Below are 18979 nucleotides of genomic sequence, written 5' to 3'. Positions count from 1 at the left end.
GTACCTTGATTTTCGTCCTTTCCAGTCTGGAGAATATCGTCGAGGAGGAATGCCCCTCGTACTCCTGTGGGGTAATCTGCCATGTCCTGTCTCTTGTTCTGTAGGTGGCTCTTCTGTATCACTTATATTTTCCCTGCCACTGTTAGCAATTTCGGGCAGAGTACCAATGTTGGGATCAAAAGTTTTTACCTCGGGTCTCAAAGACTGGTTCGATAGTTTGGCTGGGTCCTGAGGCGACATGTTCTGTTCATGAGGAATTGGCGCTGTTGGACTCTCAATTATGATAGGATTTTCCTCCCCCTGAATGGTTTCTCCCCATAGAGGTAGCCAATTGAGTGCGTCACTATTCGGGTTACCTGGCTCACTCTCCCCCTGACCACTAGATTGGCTATAGAAATATTCACTTTCAACGAAGTCACAGTTCATAGTTACATACATGCGATCTGTTGATGGGTCATAACATCTATACCCTTTCTGATTTTTTCCATACCCCAAGAAAACACATTTGACAGCACATGGTGAGAATTTATCGCGATCATTTTTGGGTATGTGAGCAAAGACAGTGTAGCCAAAAACTTTGGGTTCAAGAATGAGAGAAGAGGGAATTGAGTGTTTGTTAGAGAATACCTCTAAAGGGGTTTTGAAGTTTAGGATTCCTGTGGGAAGACGATTTAGGAGGTAAACAGATGTGGCTATGGCTTCAGGCCAGAAGGTTTTAGGGATGTGGGATTCTATCAGAAGTGCACGGGTGATCTCCAAAATATACCGGTTTTTTCGCTCAGCCACCCCATTTTGTTCTGGCGTGTAGGCACATGTTGTTTGGTGAAGGAGACCTTTTTCGGTAAAGAAGGTTTTCATGCTAGAGTTCACATATTCTCTCCCATTATCAGATCTAAGGACTTGGATTTTGGTGTTGTACTGGGTTTGGACAAGGTTATAGAACTCAGTGAATTTTCCAAAGACTTCTGATTTTGATTTCAAAAAATAAATCCAAGTCATACGAGAAAAATCATCAACAAAAAGCAAAAAATATCGAAATCCTTGACCCCCGGTAACGGGCGCAGGGCCCCAAACATCAGAGTGAACTAAAGCAAAAGGAGTTTTTTCTCTAGTTTTGTTCAATTTGAAGGAATGTCTATGACTTTTAGCCAAAACACACGTTTCACAATTCAAAACATATGAAGAAGAAACTAATTTGGGAAAGAGTAAACGGAGATATCCTATAGATGGGTGCCCTAACCGACGGTGTAGGAGCCATATCTGTCTTTCATTCAGTCCACGACTTAGCAGTGCAGTACTATGTTGGGCGATCTCATCAACGTAGTACAGTCCATGTCGCTCAGTGCCACGCCCAACTATCGTTCCCGTCTTGATATCCTGTAACATGCAAAAACGAGGCTGCATTAGGAGTTTGCAGTTAAGTTCTTTCGTGACGTGACTCACAGACAATAATTTGTGGGACAAGGACGGAACATAAAGACAATTGGAGAGACGAAGGGTTGGTGATATATATATAGTTCCTGCCCCTTCGACCTGTGCTAACTCCCCACTGGCTGTTTGGACAAAAGGTTTTTTTGATTTGGATATATCTAAAAAATCGGATTTATCGAATGTCATTGTGTCAGTTGCACCACAATCAAAAATCCAATGGGAGTCTTTTGGTCCTATTTTTGAGGATGACGAATATGCCAGAGCTTGGACCAAGTTTGTATATGGTGTGGAAGGTGGAAATTCAAACTTTCGGGTGTGATTGTGCATTTTCCGAAAGTTGGGGAAATATTTGGAAATATTGTGATTTTCTGGGGTGGGTTTTTGGAATTCAGGTATAAGTAGGGGTGGGGTTTCGAAAATATTTGTGGGGTGGGGTGTTTTATAGGATTGATGTGGGATTGGGGGACTATTTTGCAAAAGGAGTGTTCTTCTCCTAAAAAACCCTAGCCGTCCCCCCTTTCACTCTCCCGCTCCATTTCTGCTCCCACACCCGTCGACTCCCTCTCACGGTCGGCCTTCCCAGCCGAGATCGGAGACCGGTGGTCACCGGTCCCTCCTTCCCCCTCATTAATTTTACCTTCCATCCACGTTTGAGTCGATGCAATTGATGCTTTGGCCACGTTGACTTGGTTTGCGCCGCCTCCGCCACCCCCTGGTGCTGCGCCGCTGTTAGGGTATTGTGGTGGTGGAGTGACGACGTTGCCGCCGCTGGATGAGGGATTGCCGAAGCCGCCGGTGCCTGTGGAGTTGCCGAAGCCGCCGCCTCCGCCGTTGACCGTGGGTTTGCCGAAGCCGCCCGCCGGTCCTCCGGTGTAGGTGGCTCGGTCTCCTCCGATCAGAATGGCGGCTGCTGCCCTTCCATTCCCGGTGCCACCTCGTTTTCCACTTTGGCGAGTTCTCTTCATCTCTTGCCACCATTCGGGGTATCCGTGGAGGTGGAAGCATGTATCCCGTGTGTGTTTTTTCCTCCGCAGTGTGAGCAAATAAGCTTGTTTTTGTCTTCATCTTGTTTTCGATTTGGTGGGAATGGTGTGCAGATTTCCGGTGGGGTTTGCGCCGCTGGAGTTGGGCGGTTTCTGTGGAAAGCTCCTAGGCCGGCTGCGATTCCAGATGAGTCTGGTTCGGGTTTGAGAACCTTCTCATTGACAGCTTCCCTTCTCACCATACCATATGCTCTGCGAACAGATGGCAACGGATCTGTATTTAGTATTTCCCGTCTGATCTTGTCGTATTTGTCGTCTAAAGCCCATATGAATTGGTAGAGTCGATGCCTCTGTGTATGTTTGTTGTACTTCTCGATGCTTTTGGGGCTTTCCATGGGATTAGGATCTCTTGCATCTATTGAGATCCATAGGTCCTGGAATTTATTCCAGAGGGATTCCAGGCTCATATCTCCTTGCTTAATTGTCATCGCCTGCCTGTGTAGATCATGTACTTGAAAGGGGTCAGCTCCACTTCCATAGGTGATTGCCAGACCTTCCCATAGGTCTCGGGCTGTTTTATACTGTGAAACTTCATTCCTCAAACTGGATTCAATGTTGTTGATGATCCAATTGAAGCAACAATGATCCCGTTGTTGCCATATCGCGTAGCCGGGATCGTTGGCGGTGGGGGGTTCTGATCCTCCAGAAATGTGAGAAATCAGTCCCTTTCCACCTATAGCTCGTTCCATCAGATTTATCCAAAGGGGATAATTATCCCCATTGAGTTTGTCTTCTAAGCGGATTTCTCCCAAAGACTCCAGGTTTTGTGGTGACTGTTTTGGAGGGTTTTCTGGTTTGTTTCCGGTTTTATTCATGAACTTCATGAATTCGGCAAATTGTGCCGCAAAATCTGCCATAGTATCGGCAGAGTGTGGTTTGGTATTTTCTGTGTCAGAATCTGACATCTTTGGTTTTCGTTTTGCAGGGATAATGAAGGAAAGGCCGAGAAGGGTATGGGACTATGATGACATTGCTCTGAGTCCCCAAATAAAAATTTCCTGCTCTGATACCATCTTAAAGATGGTAATCGAGAGAGGTGGAGAAAGATTGGTTAGTCATTTGATAGGAAGAAGTGTATAGAGAAATATTTCAATGTTTGTTTTCCATATCTTTCAAATGTTCATTCACCCTAGTATTTATAGGGTGAATGAGAACATTCTAGTACACCAATAAATGTAGTTGGTACTTTACAACACTTAGGAACTCTACACTACTTAATGTGGGCGGCATATTAATGTGGTCTTCTTTTCCAACACATGTCATCTTCTTTTCCAACAGAGCTATTTTGTCATTTTGATACATTCCATAGTAGTAGAGTCATTTCCCTTTTTAGTTAAAGTAACACTTTTCTTCTCGATTACTTTTTCCTCTCTCTTACTATATTCTCTCTAGTTTTTCCTCTCTCCTACTTTATTATATTTTTATTTACTACATTACACATCTATTTCTTAATCTCCGTGCCTAAAAGAAATCCCGCTACTACTATAGAACGGAGGGAGTACATTTTTTCTACTTAGCACTACAACATGGCATAATTAGAAAGTTGACATATAATCGCAAAGTCATCAAACTGAAAAAACCGTATTATGCAATACAGATACAAATACTTCCTAGTTGTGGAATATGACCCTGAAGGTGGTGGTTGGAGTACTAAGCAACTCGAATTCGCAAACATCTCCCAAAAGAAGATGATTGGCCCGAACGGCCCTCTTCTAACCACGCAAATCTTCACTACTTGGTCCGATATCATCATATAGATAGTATGTGAGCCGCGTGTCGTGTTGAGAGTTACAGGTTGTATGGAATTCTCGTCTGCAATGTTGGTTTTCCACCATATATGCGGTAGTTCCTACAAAACCAATTGTTCGGGGTCTGAGCCAAGCAGCAATATGATGAACGATGGAAGAGGGAACACGGGCCATCCGACGTCATATGTCTCATCTTCCTCAGTGTCGTCACTTTGGGAGTCGGGTGTCCGGTATGGATCTTGGGGAACACACTCAAGCTCTAAGTCAAGAAGAATTGAAGTTGGTTATAAAATTTTTAAACAAAAAACTAATGCTGATAATTATGGATGAGCTAAAAACACTTAAATATTCACCGTATACATCTCATTTGGGCATACAACCACTCTCATCAAAACGAAAAGTGCCAGTCAACTGAATTCGATTGTAGCGCAAGAATAGACATCAATCTCGATCGAAGTAGCATTCGCGATCGATCACTGTGAACCCGACGGAATACCTTGTGCCCAACGGCATTCGAAGTTCACATCGAGATGGTAAATCCAAACCATGCAAACGAATCCATTCACGGGGCAGCTTCTGGTTTAACATGAATCATACATTGAAAATGTTACCAATGGAAAACTAATTACCTTCGCATTTGATATAGATCAAAATTAATCGATCAAAATCAATCTATTGGAAACATGCCACTAACAAACTACAATCAAACGAAGCCTGTGAATGCTTCATTACTTACGAAAGGAAATCCCTCAAATTCATGTTCTGAGTACGCAACTGAGGCTAAGTAGAGGTATAGTAGATGCGTGTAGATGTAGACTTTGAAATCTGTTGCCGAAATCCTTCAATTTATCAACATTAGCAAACCAACAAGGAATCAACCCGTGAGAGGAGTTGATTGAGGTTGAATTTTGTTTAAAGAATCATGCAAAGGTTGTTTTATTCATGAAGTACATATGCAAATAGACAAAAATATGAGAAATAGGTACAAATATGTCAATCATAGTGCCACACTCACGGGTTCCTCCAACTATTCATGGAGCTTCACCTAAAATCGCATGGAAAATGTGATTTGAGCTTTTACACATAGGGTTTTCTAGTACCACACTCAATGGGTTTTCTAATACCAATTCTTTATCGTTGTCCACATATAAAACCATCCACTTGGTAAACCAAATCACAAACAAAAAATGAGCAGCAACATCCCATGACAAATAGCCTTTTTTCTATAAGGCCAAATGGTCAGCCGAGGCCGATTCGCTGCTATTGTGTGTCATTGTTCGGGCAAAGAACATGGCCCGATGGAGTGGCGCCGACATCCCAATCCCCATTCTCGAGGAGGCCGTCGAGTCCATTAAATCCGAAACCGGTGTGTCATTCTCATGGCTTGAGTTGTACGATAGGTTCCAGTTTCTTGAGCAGCACTTCCATGCATTCAAGCTTGTTCGGCATACCCACGACGTTTATTGGGATATGCAATCAAACACAGTTAGTTTGCTCAAGACCCGTTACAGGTAAGTGCATCTGATTGTAGAGAAATGTTATATCAGTATGTAATTGTCATGTGACACATTCCAACGATAAAGTGTTAACTGAATTTAATCCTTAGAAAAATAAGTTGACTATTGCCTACTACTACGCGGGTGACATTGAGTATCCCAAGTTGACAATGCTATTTGGTATGGAAGAGGTGAATAAGGGGAATAATACCGGAATGGTTGTCATTTCTGATACCAAAGTCCTCATATCCAGGCCTTGACCAGGACCTCGACATGGAATTGGTCCGTCCTCACCTTGTGGTGAGGCTAGCGAGTCGGACTCCTCACCTTTAGCTGAAAATTTGACAAGCACTCGAAGGAAATCGTTCCCTGAGGCTTATGAATGATTGGATAATGAGTCTGTTAACACAATCATCCTGGTCATTAACGTTCCAAGGTGTGAGGGTAAGTTAGAGGCTAAGCTAGCTACGTCATCTCAGATTAAGTCGTGGCTATTATGTAGCCACGAATAATGACATTATAGCTGCAAATACATATAACTAAGGAAAAAATACCACATAGTAAAGTTTGCCATAAGAACTACTTCATCGATATAACAATAGTTTCAACAACTATGTCGGCCGACAATAAGAGGGGGACACACCGCGTACTTGGCAAGAGTGCGGAACACATATGCCAAACGTCATCGTCTAGCTTACTTAAAAAGAAATCGAGACGCTCAACCTTTTCAAGGATTATTTCACTAACATCGAACTTTTTGCTCGCGAGAAAGCCTTAGAAGATGGCCAAGAAGCTTATACACGTCTTTACGAGTCTTGCTCAAATCAAATCCATAGCCTAGCCTGAGTGAGAGAGAGTCAGTCGGGCGTTGGTGTCATTGTGCATCATACCAAGCAACTCAATCAGACCTTCAATGATGTTGTTGCTCTTTCGCTTCTTGTCATTCCCAATAGAGGTTGACCGAGGAGTGCTCTATTCACTACTGCCACCAACACCCTCCGGAGTAGCATTCTTGATATGACCACTGGTGCTAGACGTCAAGAGTCTTCACTTCGGCGTGAGCCACAGATTGATTGGGATCCAAGGATGAGAGAAAAGACATGCCAATGATTCAATAAAGCTAGAGGACCTCCCGAGGATGCGAGGAATAAAGAAGACTCGGATTTGAGGACAAATCCTTCCCAAGAAGGTAAGGATGATACGACCATGGGTGCCGAGTCTCAAGAGTTACTAGTACGCCGTGAGCCGTGGATAGATTGGGGCCACAAGAAGAGGGAAAAGTCATGCCAAGTTGCTAAGTTGCAACTGGAGCTGCATTCAAACAGAAATCAACTTACCAAGATGACATCCAAACACCCTTCAAAGACAACCAATGTCTTTATCTTTGAAAGAGCTTCGCTTGAGTATCTTACACGCCTAAATCAGAGTTCGGTGGAGGGAGTTATGACCCATTTATGAAAGTTGCGCATTGAAGAGCGGGTGACTCCAGAGAGAATGCGTGGCCGGGCGAATTGAGCCATGCAAAACTCCCGGTCGGGCGTTTGGGCCGATTTTGGGAGTTGAGGCAGAAAGTTCGCCCGGGTGGGCAAAATGAGGCGTGGGAAATGCACGGTCGGGTGTTTTGCACTATGTTGGCGGTTTTCTATATTTGTAAGGTTTTTTCATGGATTTTTTTAACACCTCCTATATATACTCATTTGTGAAAGATTAAAGGGAGACTTTGATGAATTACGATATCTCCTTTCTGAGTTTTCACCTTTGATAGGGTGATAAGTCGTATTCTAGGCCTTGGTTTACTGGTCAGTATGTGAGCTTAACGTGCATTATTGAAAGAAAGTTGCTTAAGTTTGCAGGAAAAAAAGGGTACAAGCCAGTAGGGAAAGGACCGGGAGATTTAAGTGAGAAAGGACGCCAGAACGGTGCAATACTGACCAAGATGCATGCCAAAAAGCTCGAGATGGAGAAAGAAGGATTGCTTGGAAACGACCTACAACTTAATGGGGGAAAAAAGTGACAATGTACAAGGAGAGACAACCCTAATTTTTAGGGCAAGCCACCCTATAAATAGAAGGTCACTTGGAGAGAGAAGTAGCACTCGTTCAACAACTCGCTCTCTCTCTGATAATTCTAGTTCCAGCACCAATGGAGACTAGCTCCTACACTTCTCGTTTCTCGCCACCAGTCATGATCACTTGAAGACTTCGGCGACTTGCCGGAGAAGAGTTTACCGCCGTTCCAGTTCATCATCTTTGTAGCCGAAATACCTTTTCATCGCCCGATGAGAAAAACAATCTTTAATCACTTTCTTTGTTAATTTTAGTTGTTATTTCGCTTTGAACCTTTGATATTTTCAGTTGTCTCTTGAATTCTGAAGTGTTCGTCTGGATTTGATCTTTATGAAGTTGGATTTTACTTTTCGTTTATCTCTTCGCCGCAATATTTTCGTTCTTACTTGGAATTTTTAGATCTAGTAGTTTAGAGTAAATTTTGTACGTTCGAGCATGCTTTCTTGTGATTAAGTTAGATCTAGTTTGTTTGTGTAATTTCTTAAGTGTCAAGTGATAAAATCTGGAGAAAAATGCAAAATGTCTTAGTCGAGTCAGTTATGTCACCTTGCATGTTTCGTAGTTAGCATAAATTAGGATTAATGATTTTAATCTTTTAATCTTTCAATTTAAGTTTTAATTTCGATTTCGAATTAGTAGCATCATTTCTGTGAAGTTGTTAATGGAGTTCGTGAGTTTGCTGAATTTCTAAGTAGCTTGGTGATGAAGATAATGTCATTTTCTACTTTTGTGGACCACTTTTACTTTTATCCCCTTTTCACTTTTTGTCATTTACTTTTCTGCACACCTTGCAGACCTGACAGTGCAGTCCGGAACCACCAAATATTTTCTGTTATTCTGTTTAGCCATTTATAGTAACCTCTACTTTTCACATGTACCAGAACTACTTTATCTCATATATTTTACGTACACAGTCCTTTGCCAAGATTAATTCGTTCACTGGTCAGTACAATATAGGTCCCTTAAGGTTATTCATTAGGTAAAACTCAACCCAAAGCGTGGTAGCTAACCAACCTTTCCCAGATTATCTCCACAGTCACAATTTGCATTCATTCATCTCTGTGGGATTCGACCAATACATCCTCTATACTAGCCAGTAGAAGTGGGTTGAGAAAATATTGATACCAAGGTTGTTAGGTCATTGTGCCAACGACACGACTAGGTTAGGAGTCTCCTCCTGATCAGTTGATTACACCAACGCAACGAACCTAACACAACCAACCCTGCTCTTTCATAGGGTTTATCCAATTCCTACTTTGTAGGTTGCTTGTTTTCTTTCTTTGATTGAATCAAGTAGAGGTATGCATCAATGGTAGTGTATCCATTGAGTAGTGGAGCCAAATGGTGATTATGATTAATGAAAGTTGTCTAGGGATGTCTCCATCTTTTTAGTTAAGGTTCTATGGCTTTAATCCTAGTTGTTCATAATTTACACATTCTCTCATTTCCAATCTCCCATCCATTTCATGTTTGGGTCTAGTTTTTTTTGGCTAGATCCGCCCTATCTTTATTTGACTTTGTGTTTAGTTGATAGATTATCACTTGTGGCATAATCTTGGGTAAATTACATGGATCAAATCAATCACAGATCCTTATTAATAATCAAACCAAAGTTTATAATTTGAAAATCCAATATCTACAACTTAATTTATCTCGCAACCATAACTCTTCTTTCAGTTACTTCGCTAGCATACAATTTGAAAAATAAGATACTTTAGTTAAGAAAAAAAACAAAATAAACAATTAGTACTCCATCCGTTTCTCATTAATAGGCACCAATTTCCTTTTTGTCCGTCCCGAATTAATTGACACTCTCACTTTGTAGTAATAGACCTCACATTCCACTAACTCATTTCACTCACATTTTATTACTGCATCCGTCCCTCGTTACTTGAGGCGTTTCTTTTCAGCACGGAATTTAAGAAAGTTGTGTTTAGTAAGTTAAATAAAGTAGATGAGAGAATAAAATAAGAGAAAGAAGAGAGAGTAAAGTAAAAGAAAGAATAAAGTAGGTGAGATTTGATTCTTTGTTTTTAGCCAAAAAAAAGAAATGACTCAAATAGCTTGGGACAACCCAAAATGGAATATGACTCAAGCAACATGGGACAGAGGGAGTATTCTCTACATTATTACCTCTCTTACTTCACTATTTCTCCCCTTTAACTATTTATTATCATTTTTACAAAACGAGTGCTCAAAAGTAACTGGGACTGCTAAAGCGGGACAGAGGGGGTAAGTTTTTTGGTAATGAGTACACAACCAATAACAGTAAACATCTAATTAGATCCTAATCTCGTTGGAATAAATGAAAATAAACTAGGAAAACTATAAAATTTTGAAACATGAATGAATCTGATAAAAAAAACTCAAAAATCTAATTAAACGGTTGAAATTAAAAAAAAACAACTACAATTAAGTAAAAGTAAAAAAAGATATTAGTATAAAATTATTTTTGCATTGAGTGAGTCAATTATATTAATTATATCTATACATTTATATTTATTAAAATGTCATTTAATGATTGGCTATATTATGGCTGCATAGAATTATGATAATTGATTGGTCATTGATAAGGCTAATTTCATGCATCGGTTATGCGGTTAAATTCAACAATTTATGGGGTCTAACACATCTTTTAAGCCAAGTGTGTAGAAGAAATCCCCAGGTCCAGGAATGAAGGTAGATAATCGCCTGGCGAAGGATTTGGCGAGAAAGTGAGCATAATGAAGGAAAAATTGGCAGACGGAAGAGATCGCTAGCCGGAGGGCAAAATAGAGATTTCAAGAGAAGGCTTCTAGAAGATCGCCTCCACATCTATAAAAGAGAGAGCATGCAACATAAAAAGGGAGAGAAGAAAAAGGAAGAAAAAAAAACCTTTTTGGCTCTGAGCTCACTCACACACACTTCTACACACACTTGGGGGGATCATAAATTTGGAGGTTTATGGTTCATTTTCGTTGGTTGTTGAGTATCACCGTCCTTACGTAGGGCGAAGAAACAATTTACTGCTTTCAATTTAGTTCTCTGTTCGGATTTTTCACCGAGTCTTCGCTGTTCGAAGCTCGGCTTTCGTTAACTGTTGAAACCCGTTTAGCTTTCTATGCAATTTCTATTTTTTTCATGATGATGTTGATTTCGAGTTGGATATTGTTTGATTCTGAGTTGTGGTTGTTTACTTGAATGGATGCTTTTCACACTTGATCTGTTGGATTGGAGTTGAATCGTGGTTGAATTGTCGTTGATCGGAGTGGATTTGTTGAATCGGAGTTTATGGAGTTATTTCTGATAGTAGTTAGGTTCAGATTGCTTGGATCCGGAGTGGATTAAGCGTCCGACGTGTAGATCTGAAGCTGAGTTGGTTGATTGTGCATGAAGTTGAGGACTCGTTTCTGTGTTTTCTGTTTTGCTTCGTCTAGTATATGTAGATCTGTTCTGTTTCCAATTAATCGCCAGTTTTCGATGTCCGAATTATTATATTTTGTTTGAATCTGGATCATTACTCTATTTTCTCCATGTTCGTGTTTGAATCAGGTAACGAGATGCAGGTCGTTGTCGGTTAAATTCATAGTTTGTTATTTGCAGCTTTTCATCCGTACTTTACCGTTTCGGGAAATGGTCCCCACTGCATGTTTGATCTCTGTTTAGTTAGTTTAGGAATTCGTTTACTAGGTCGAGGAAGTTTGTTTGAGATACTGAAGTTAAGATGATGACCCATGTCCGCATGATATTTTCAGTTTCCTAGGTCTGGTGTTAGTTTTTATTCCCCAGACTAGTTATAATTTTCTTCTCAACCCAAAAATTGCGTGGCAATAGCCAACCCCTTTCCAGAGTCTCTTAAATGCCTTCTTACGCATCCATCTTCGTAGGATCGATCCCTACTTCCCTGTGCTAATTCATAGTAAAGAGGGTTGAGGGTTTTGAACGCGAAATTTGTGTATCCGACGACCGAGACTTCTAGGATCCTCTGAGTTCCTAGACCTTGTGATCTAGCGGATTCTCTGGATTTGAGAAGCTTGACCTAGCACAAAAGCACACACATATTCTATACATACAAGCTTTCAAATGGCGCCGTTGCCGAGGATGGATGGCGTAGTTTATGATTGTGTTTAGAGATTTTGGCGTATATAGTTTTGATTTTTCTTTTTTCTTTATTTTCAGTTTATGAGTAGAGGCTTACGGTTTGGACACTGGAGTGATTCATCTGGGTGGTTGAACGATCAGTTCATTTGGCAAGAAAAGGAGACATCATCTACGGTCACCACCAGATCAGGGTTAACCACGGGAGATCCATTTCCGTCAGGTTCAAGAAGTGACGAGAATTGGAGTTTGTCGGGAAGGGAGGATCCCGAGTCGTCTTCAGAAACAGATACAAAGGAGGTAGAGATCAGAGACATGGCACAAGTAGTCGATCCAGATCCTGAGATCGGTTCGCTCACTGCTCATCTAGATGGTGAGCCAGCCCAGGCTATAGTCATGAATCTGCGTCAGAGGGCCATCGATATTAAGACAAATGTGCTAGGCATTCTACCGACGTTCTCCGGGCATAGGAACGAGTGTCCTTACGAGTTCTTAAATGAGTTTAGTAAGCTGTGCAGTATTCAGAAAAGGCCCAACGACACAACGGAGAAAGATTATCGCCTACGCGCAATTCCATTTGCCCTGAAGTGAGAGGCTTACACATGGGTGCTGAGGCTGCCTCGGGATTCCATCCGTACATGGAGAGATTTCAAGTTGGAGTTTCTGGATTATTTTTTCCCTTTACACAAGACAAACGCCCTCAAGAAGGAAATCATGGAGTGTAAGCAGGAGTACGATGAATCTCTGAGTCAATATTGGTCACGATTCAAGGGATTATTAGATGCTTGCCCGAATCATAGAATGATCGAAGCAGAAATTTACTTTTGTTTTATGAAGGAGCAAACCATGAATCAAAGGATCTGATGAATTCCTCGAGCGGGGGAAATTTTACAAAGAAAAAGGGAAGTGAAGCAAGAGAGATCTTGGAGAAGTTGATAGAAGCCAAAAAGGCGTCCGAAAACCCGAGGAACATTATGAGGAGATGGTCAGCGAATGCGCTGAGGGAGCAAGATGATGAAAGGGTCGAGGCAAGAATAGATAGGCTTGAGAAAACACTCTTGAGTGCAATTGAGAAGACCAACCCGCCAGCCTCACGAGAGAAAGAGAAAACTCTGGGTTCAGGAGAAGCTCCACCCCAGCAATAATATGGCCCTCAAGAGGGAGATTACCAGACCCAGGTGAATTCGATAGGGAGTTGGAATCCAGATGGGAGTTAGAATCAAGGGAAACAAAAGGATGCACCATGGAGAACCCATCCCAATTTTAGATGGTCCGACAATGACCCGACCCAGCCACCTCCACAACAGAACACCCAGTTTACACTCCAACCAGAAAGGCAGACTAACTGGTGTGGGAGAAATCAGGAGGGGCAGAACAACTGAAACAACCAGAATCAGGGCGATCATTCTAATTGGGGGAACATGAATCAAAACCACCAGGGGAGCTCTTATGTACCGCCACACCAAAGGAACTACCCAGGAAATTATCAGAATTCCCAACCCAGTTATCAGGGGAACCAAGGGCCAGGAAATCAGTTCAACAACAGTTCAGGAGGTCAGGGAAACTTTCTCCAGAACCAAGGGAGTGGACCAAACCTGGGTTCAAGACCAAATCCCAGCCAACCCAATTCTAAGCCACAAAGGAATCTAGATGAAGTGGTGCATGAGCTTGTCAGTTCTCAACAGCATATGAAGAATAACATGCAATCCAACAATGATGTAGTGCATAAGCTTCAGGACGCTCAGTTGGAGCAGAAGGTAGCAATGGATATGTTGGCAAAGCAATTGTCCCAGATCGCAACCTCCTTGAACGAGATGCGAGGTAACGAAGGAAAGATTCCTGCCTCAGTAAGGCAACCTGATAGAGCTAACATCAGTCAAATCACTTTAAGATCTGGGAGAGGTTATGAAGGTCCGGTAATGAAGATGAATGAAGAAACACCTCCCGCGGAAGGCTAGGAAGGGAAGAACTCAGTTCCTGAACTTGGAAATTCGAAGATAGGGAGTACCGTAAGATGAGATGACTTTCAGAAAGGTGATCTGGGAAAACTGCTACCTAGTGTGGCTGAACCGTTGTTCTTAGACCCAGAGCCAGAAGCGGGGAATGAAGAAGTAAGGAAGGAAACGGGCGAGCTTTCAGCTGGAAGTTCTACAAGTGCAGGGAAGCAAGTGAAACCATTTCCGCACCGAGGAGAGGCTAAGAAGAAGAAGGATGAACCGGTGGATTTTATGGATATATTTGGTAAGTTGAAGATAAACCTACCGTTCTTGCAGGATTTGAAATAACCGGTCTTCAGCAAATTCATTAAGGAGTTCATAGCTGGAACGACAAGACCCAGTGGAAAGATCCTGATTGGAGAAAACGTGTCAGCAGTGATTCAGAAACGAAGGATGTCTTCGAAACGTACCGACCCAGGTATGTTCACTCTACCCATTTCCATCGGTGATGTCAGAATTGAGCATGCTATGTGTGATTTAGGGGCGTCGATAAATGTTTTACCGCTTTCCATATACAAAAGGTTGGTAGGAGTAGGAATGGTGGATACAAAAGGGGAGATCCAATTGGCGGATAGGTCGTGCATTTGCCCAGAGGGAGTTTTAGAAAATGTCATAGCCAAGGTGCATGATTTTCTGTATCCGGCCGATTTCCATGTTATTGAAATTAGTGATAATGAATCCTCGGAGTCTAGCGGCGTGCTTCTAGGTAGACCTTTTCTGCATACCGCTAAGACTATTATTGATGTTTTTGATGGAAGCATATGCCTGGACTATAATGGGGAAAAATATACATTTAGCATAGATGAAGCAGTGAAGAAACCATTAGATGTTCAAAATTTGCATGTTGTCGATGTTATTAACCCCCTGGTCCAGGAGTATCTTGAGACCGAGTTGATGCAGGAGCAGATTGATAATTCAGAGTTAAGTCACTCCATTGACAGAGAGGTAGCTGGATAGTGTGAGGCAATGCATACAAGGGAACTAACGGATGAGGAGCTGGCCGAAGCTATTTCGGAGTTTTGTAAAATCCGAAGACTTGCAGGTCAAGGGGATTAGTGTTAGGGTTTGTATACTAGAAATCAACTTTCGAGTGATTGAATACTGTAAAACTCTAATTATTATTTTCCAATGAATGCAACAGATTATTTTTGTCATAATGTTGTTATGTTTTACATTTAATGGATGTTTATTGCATATTTAAATGTATAAGCCAACATAACAAAGTCTAAGTCTTTGTTTTAGTAGACCGGTTGTGGGCTGCGCTCAATTTAAGGTATGCGGTCAGTCCTGAAGAAAGAAAAATATGAATTTCACAACCTAGATAGGCCTAGACTACCTATCATGAAAGGTTGCAATGTCAGTCCGATTATTTCTAAGCCTTATTGAAATAAGATGACGTTGGTGTGGTATAGCACTGAATGGATCTAACAGCAAGACGATTCTTTATGCTATCTACTGAAAGATGAGGTCTTGATAATTAATTTCTTAATCAATGTACGTTAGCATTGAGCATACGATATTGAGTATCTACTACTTTGACTTACCAAAGATCCAGGTAAATTGGGTAGTGGTGATCATTATCTAGCGGTGCTAGGATTGCTATTATGTTGAATCGTGCGCGAGGAGAGTCTCGTTTGATAACATCCACAAGAGGAGCTCGAAACAAGGTTTTATTATTCGGAACCTAGCTAGTTGGAGTTTGATTACTCTATGAATAATAAATAAGAGTTTTCTTGCTAAATCCACTCTTGGAAATTAAAATATGTTAATTAATTAAGTCCATAGCAGACATTTATTAATTAATGGATGTTTCTATCTTAAGTGCGGGAAATGAATTAAACAAATAAAAGGAAACCCGGAATACTTGTAATTTCGGATTTGGAAAGGTAGTGGAATATTACTTCTGTAGTGGCTGCTTGTAATATTCCAATATAAGCTTATATTAAATTGTGGGTTCAATTTAATTAGTAAAAAGCTAATTGGGTGAGGCCATGTCCAAATTCTTCCTTAGAACCCTGACTGGGCCCAATATGTGAATTAATATAAATAGGAGAATAAAGGAGACAGAAAACACAACTTTTCCACATCATAATTTTCGTCCCCCTCTGTTTAGAGAGAGAATAAAAAATTGCTCTCCTTCCGTGAACAGATTTCTGTCTTCGTTATTTAAGTCCTAGTACACTGGTGAGATTTGCCCACACAAATATCAGTCTACAGTCTGGGACACCAGTCAGAAGATCCGAGGTTGAGTTCTCTAGATCTTCACGTGGAGAAGAAGCAAGTCATCTTAGATTCGTAAGTGAATCAACAAGGTAAATTGACTAACTCCGTAGTATGCATGTTTTAGAGATTATTTATGCTAAAGCACGTTTAAAATTTAAGTTATGCGCATGATACATGTGATAATTACGCGAATAGAATTTGTCTAAATAATCTGCTAAATAGATCAGTTTTATGTGATTCGTTAGAACACACGCTTCCGCTGCGAACCCCTTCAATTAGCCCATTTGGCTAGCGTGGAAAATTCTTCTGGGTCTGCAAAGGGAATGATAACTGATGCGACAGAAACAAATCCTCTGCCCCAGGAAACAAGTACCCCCAAGAAGAAACTGAAAACGCTCCCACCAGGTCTCAAGTATGCCTATCTGGATGAAAATGAGACTTTCCCAGTAATCATCAACAACAACTTGACCGAGGAACAGGAACAGGAAAGGGAATTACTGGAGGTAATCAGAAGGAACAAGAAGGCCCTAGGATGGACTCTCTCAGATCTCGTAGGAATCAGTCATGATCTTTGCATGCACCACATCAGGTTGGAAGAAGGTGCGAAGGCTTATAGGTACCCTCAACGCAAGCTGAATCCGAACATGAGGGAGGAAGTTCTGAAGGAGGTTTTAAAGCTGCTCTCCTTAGGCATCATCTACTCCATACCTGATAGTGAATGGGTTAGTCCGGTTCACATGGTACCCAAAAATTCAGGAATTCAGGTAGTTAAGAATGACAAGAACGAATTGGTGCCCACCCGACTTGTCACTAGGTGGAGAATGTGCATAGACTACAGAAAGCTGAATGAAGCGACCAGGAAGGATCATTTCCCATTACCCTTCATTGATCAGATGCTGGAGAGACTGGCTGGAAAGCAGTATTTTTGTTTCCTTGACGGGTACAGTGGATACTTCCAGATCTATGTAGATCCCGAAGACCGAGAGAAGACTACGTTTACGTGCCCCTTTGGCACGTACGCTTACAGAAGAATGCCATTTGGTCTGTGCAATGCGTCAGGCACCTTTCAACTTTGCATGATGAGTATTTTCTCAGATCTACTGGAGGTTTGTATTGAGATCTTCATGGATGACTTCACCGTATATGGGAACTCTTTCGATTCCTGTTTGGCTAGCCTGGACGTAGTATTGAGGAGATGCCATGAGAAGAATTTGGTCCTTAACTTCGAAAAGTGTCACTTCATGGTACCCGAGGGAATTGTCCTAGGCCATATAGTCTCGGAGAAGGGCATACAGGTGGACCAAGCCAAGGTCGATGTGATTTCGAAATTGCCTTACCCTACGAATCAGAAAGAAGTCAGGGGGTTCCTAGGGCATGCAGGTTTTTACAGAAGATTCATAAAGGACTTCGCGAAGATCGCTCAGCCACTTACCCACCTGTTGCACAATGATGTGGATTTTTTCTTCGACGAAGAGTGCAAAAAGGCTTTTCAATTATTGAAAGATAAACTAGTGTCTGCCCCTATCATTAGGGAACCCAACTGGAGTCAGCCGTTTGACATAATGTGTGATGCAAGCGACTTCGCAGTGAGGGCGGTACTAGGTCAAAGGATTGATGGAAAGAATTACGTGATCTTCTATGCGTCGAAGACACTCAACCAGGCCCAGAAAAACTATGACACCGCAGAGAATGAAATGTTAGCGGTCGTGTATTCATTTGAGAAATTTTGACCATACTTACTGGGGTCGAGAGTAATAGTTTTTACCGACCACGCGGCTATCAAGTACTTACTGGCGAAGAATGAATCGAAGCCAAGGTTAATCCGTTGGGTGTTACTTCTGCAAGAGTTTGATTGGAATGTGAGAGACAAGAAGGGGACGGAGAATAAAGTGGCTGACCATCTGAGTCGGATCTTCCAGGGAGAGTCTGAGGAAGCTATACCAGACGCATTCCCAGAGGAACATCTATACTACATAGGAGAATCTCCTAGACCTATCAGTTGGGAGGCAATAATGGCGATAACAGGTCCAGGAGATGCTGAGAAAGGGAAGTGTCAACTGAACACTAAACCATGGTTCGCAGACCTGGCAAATTACTTGGTCACTGGAGAGGTGCCTAGTTCACAAGAAGTTTCCCGGGCCCAGAAGATGAAGCTTAAGAGCGAAGCTAAGTATTATTTCTGGGACGATCCTTACTTGTGGAGGATGGGAGCTGACCAAGTAATCAGGAGATGTATTCCCGAATGGGAGCAGAAGGATGTACTTAATCATTGCCATGCGTTGGCATGTGGAGGTCATTTTGGACCAAGGAAGACTGCGAGGAAAGTCTTAGACAGTGGATTTTATTGGCCTACATCACACAGAGACTCTTTTGAATTCTGTCAAAACTGTGAGAGATGCCAGCAAACTGGAGGAATTTCAAAGAGAGATGAGATGCCGCAAGTCCCAGTAATCGTCTGCCAAATCTTTGATGTCTAGGGGATGGATTTCATGGGTCCATTCCCATCTTCGTACGAAAATACGTACATCCTTGTGGCCGTAGATTATGTGTCAAAGTGGATAGAAGCCAAAGCCACCACTTCTTGTGAATCCAAAGAGGTGGCTAACATTTTTAACAGGTGCGGTGTGCCCCGAGCTATTATATCTGACCAAGGGACGCATTTCCGTAACCGAACCATAGAAGCTCTGATGAAGAAATACGGAGTCCACCACAGGTTTTTTACCCCTTACCATCCTCAGTCTAATGGGCAGGCAGAGATCTCGAACAGGGAGATCAAGGAAATATTGGAGAAGACGGCGAACCCGTCAAGGAAGGACTGAGCAAGAGGCTCGGCGATGCATTATGGGCTTACAGGACTGCGTATAAAACTCTTATTGGGATGTTTCCCTACAGCCTGGT

At 41.9% G+C, this 18979-nt stretch overlaps 1 protein-coding gene and 1 long non-coding RNA gene across 2 annotated transcripts; one reads left to right on the top strand and one right to left on the bottom strand.

Moving 5' to 3' along the window:
* Positions 1–3920: 3920 nt before the first annotated feature.
* LOC121761503 lies at positions 3921–5072 on the bottom strand. The gene is made up of 3 exons (XR_006042017.1): positions 4959–5072; positions 4576–4798; positions 3921–4481 (listed from the first exon to the last, which is right to left on the bottom strand). It is a non-coding gene; the product is annotated as an uncharacterized LOC121761503 (long non-coding RNA).
* Positions 5073–5410: 338 nt separating this feature from the next.
* LOC121761242 lies at positions 5411–7983 on the top strand. The gene is made up of 2 exons (XM_042156873.1): positions 5411–5733; positions 7572–7983. Exons 1-2 carry the CDS (start codon positions 5427–5429, stop codon positions 7730–7732), a joined length of 468 nt encoding a protein of 155 aa, XP_042012807.1. The 5' UTR covers positions 5411–5426; the 3' UTR covers positions 7733–7983.
* Positions 7984–18979: the final 10996 nt, after the last annotated feature.

This window comes from Salvia splendens, chromosome 13 (assembly GCF_004379255.2).
Source record: "Salvia splendens isolate huo1 chromosome 13, SspV2, whole genome shotgun sequence".
Classification (NCBI taxonomy): domain Eukaryota; kingdom Viridiplantae; phylum Streptophyta; class Magnoliopsida; order Lamiales; family Lamiaceae; genus Salvia; species Salvia splendens.
This window is presented reverse-complemented; position numbering and strand designations above follow the sequence as displayed.

What these genes read in the sequence shown, in the direction of transcription:
- LOC121761242 (XM_042156873.1), top strand. Translation starts at nt 5,427, where the DNA reads ATGACAAATAGCCTTTTTTCTATAAGGCCAAATGGTCAGCCGAGGCCG. An exon ending in TTGCTCAAGACCCGTTACAG is followed by an intron (nt 5,734 to 7,571) that starts GTAAGTGCATCT and finishes TTAAGTTTGCAG; the next exon opens with GAAAAAAAGGGTACAAGCCA.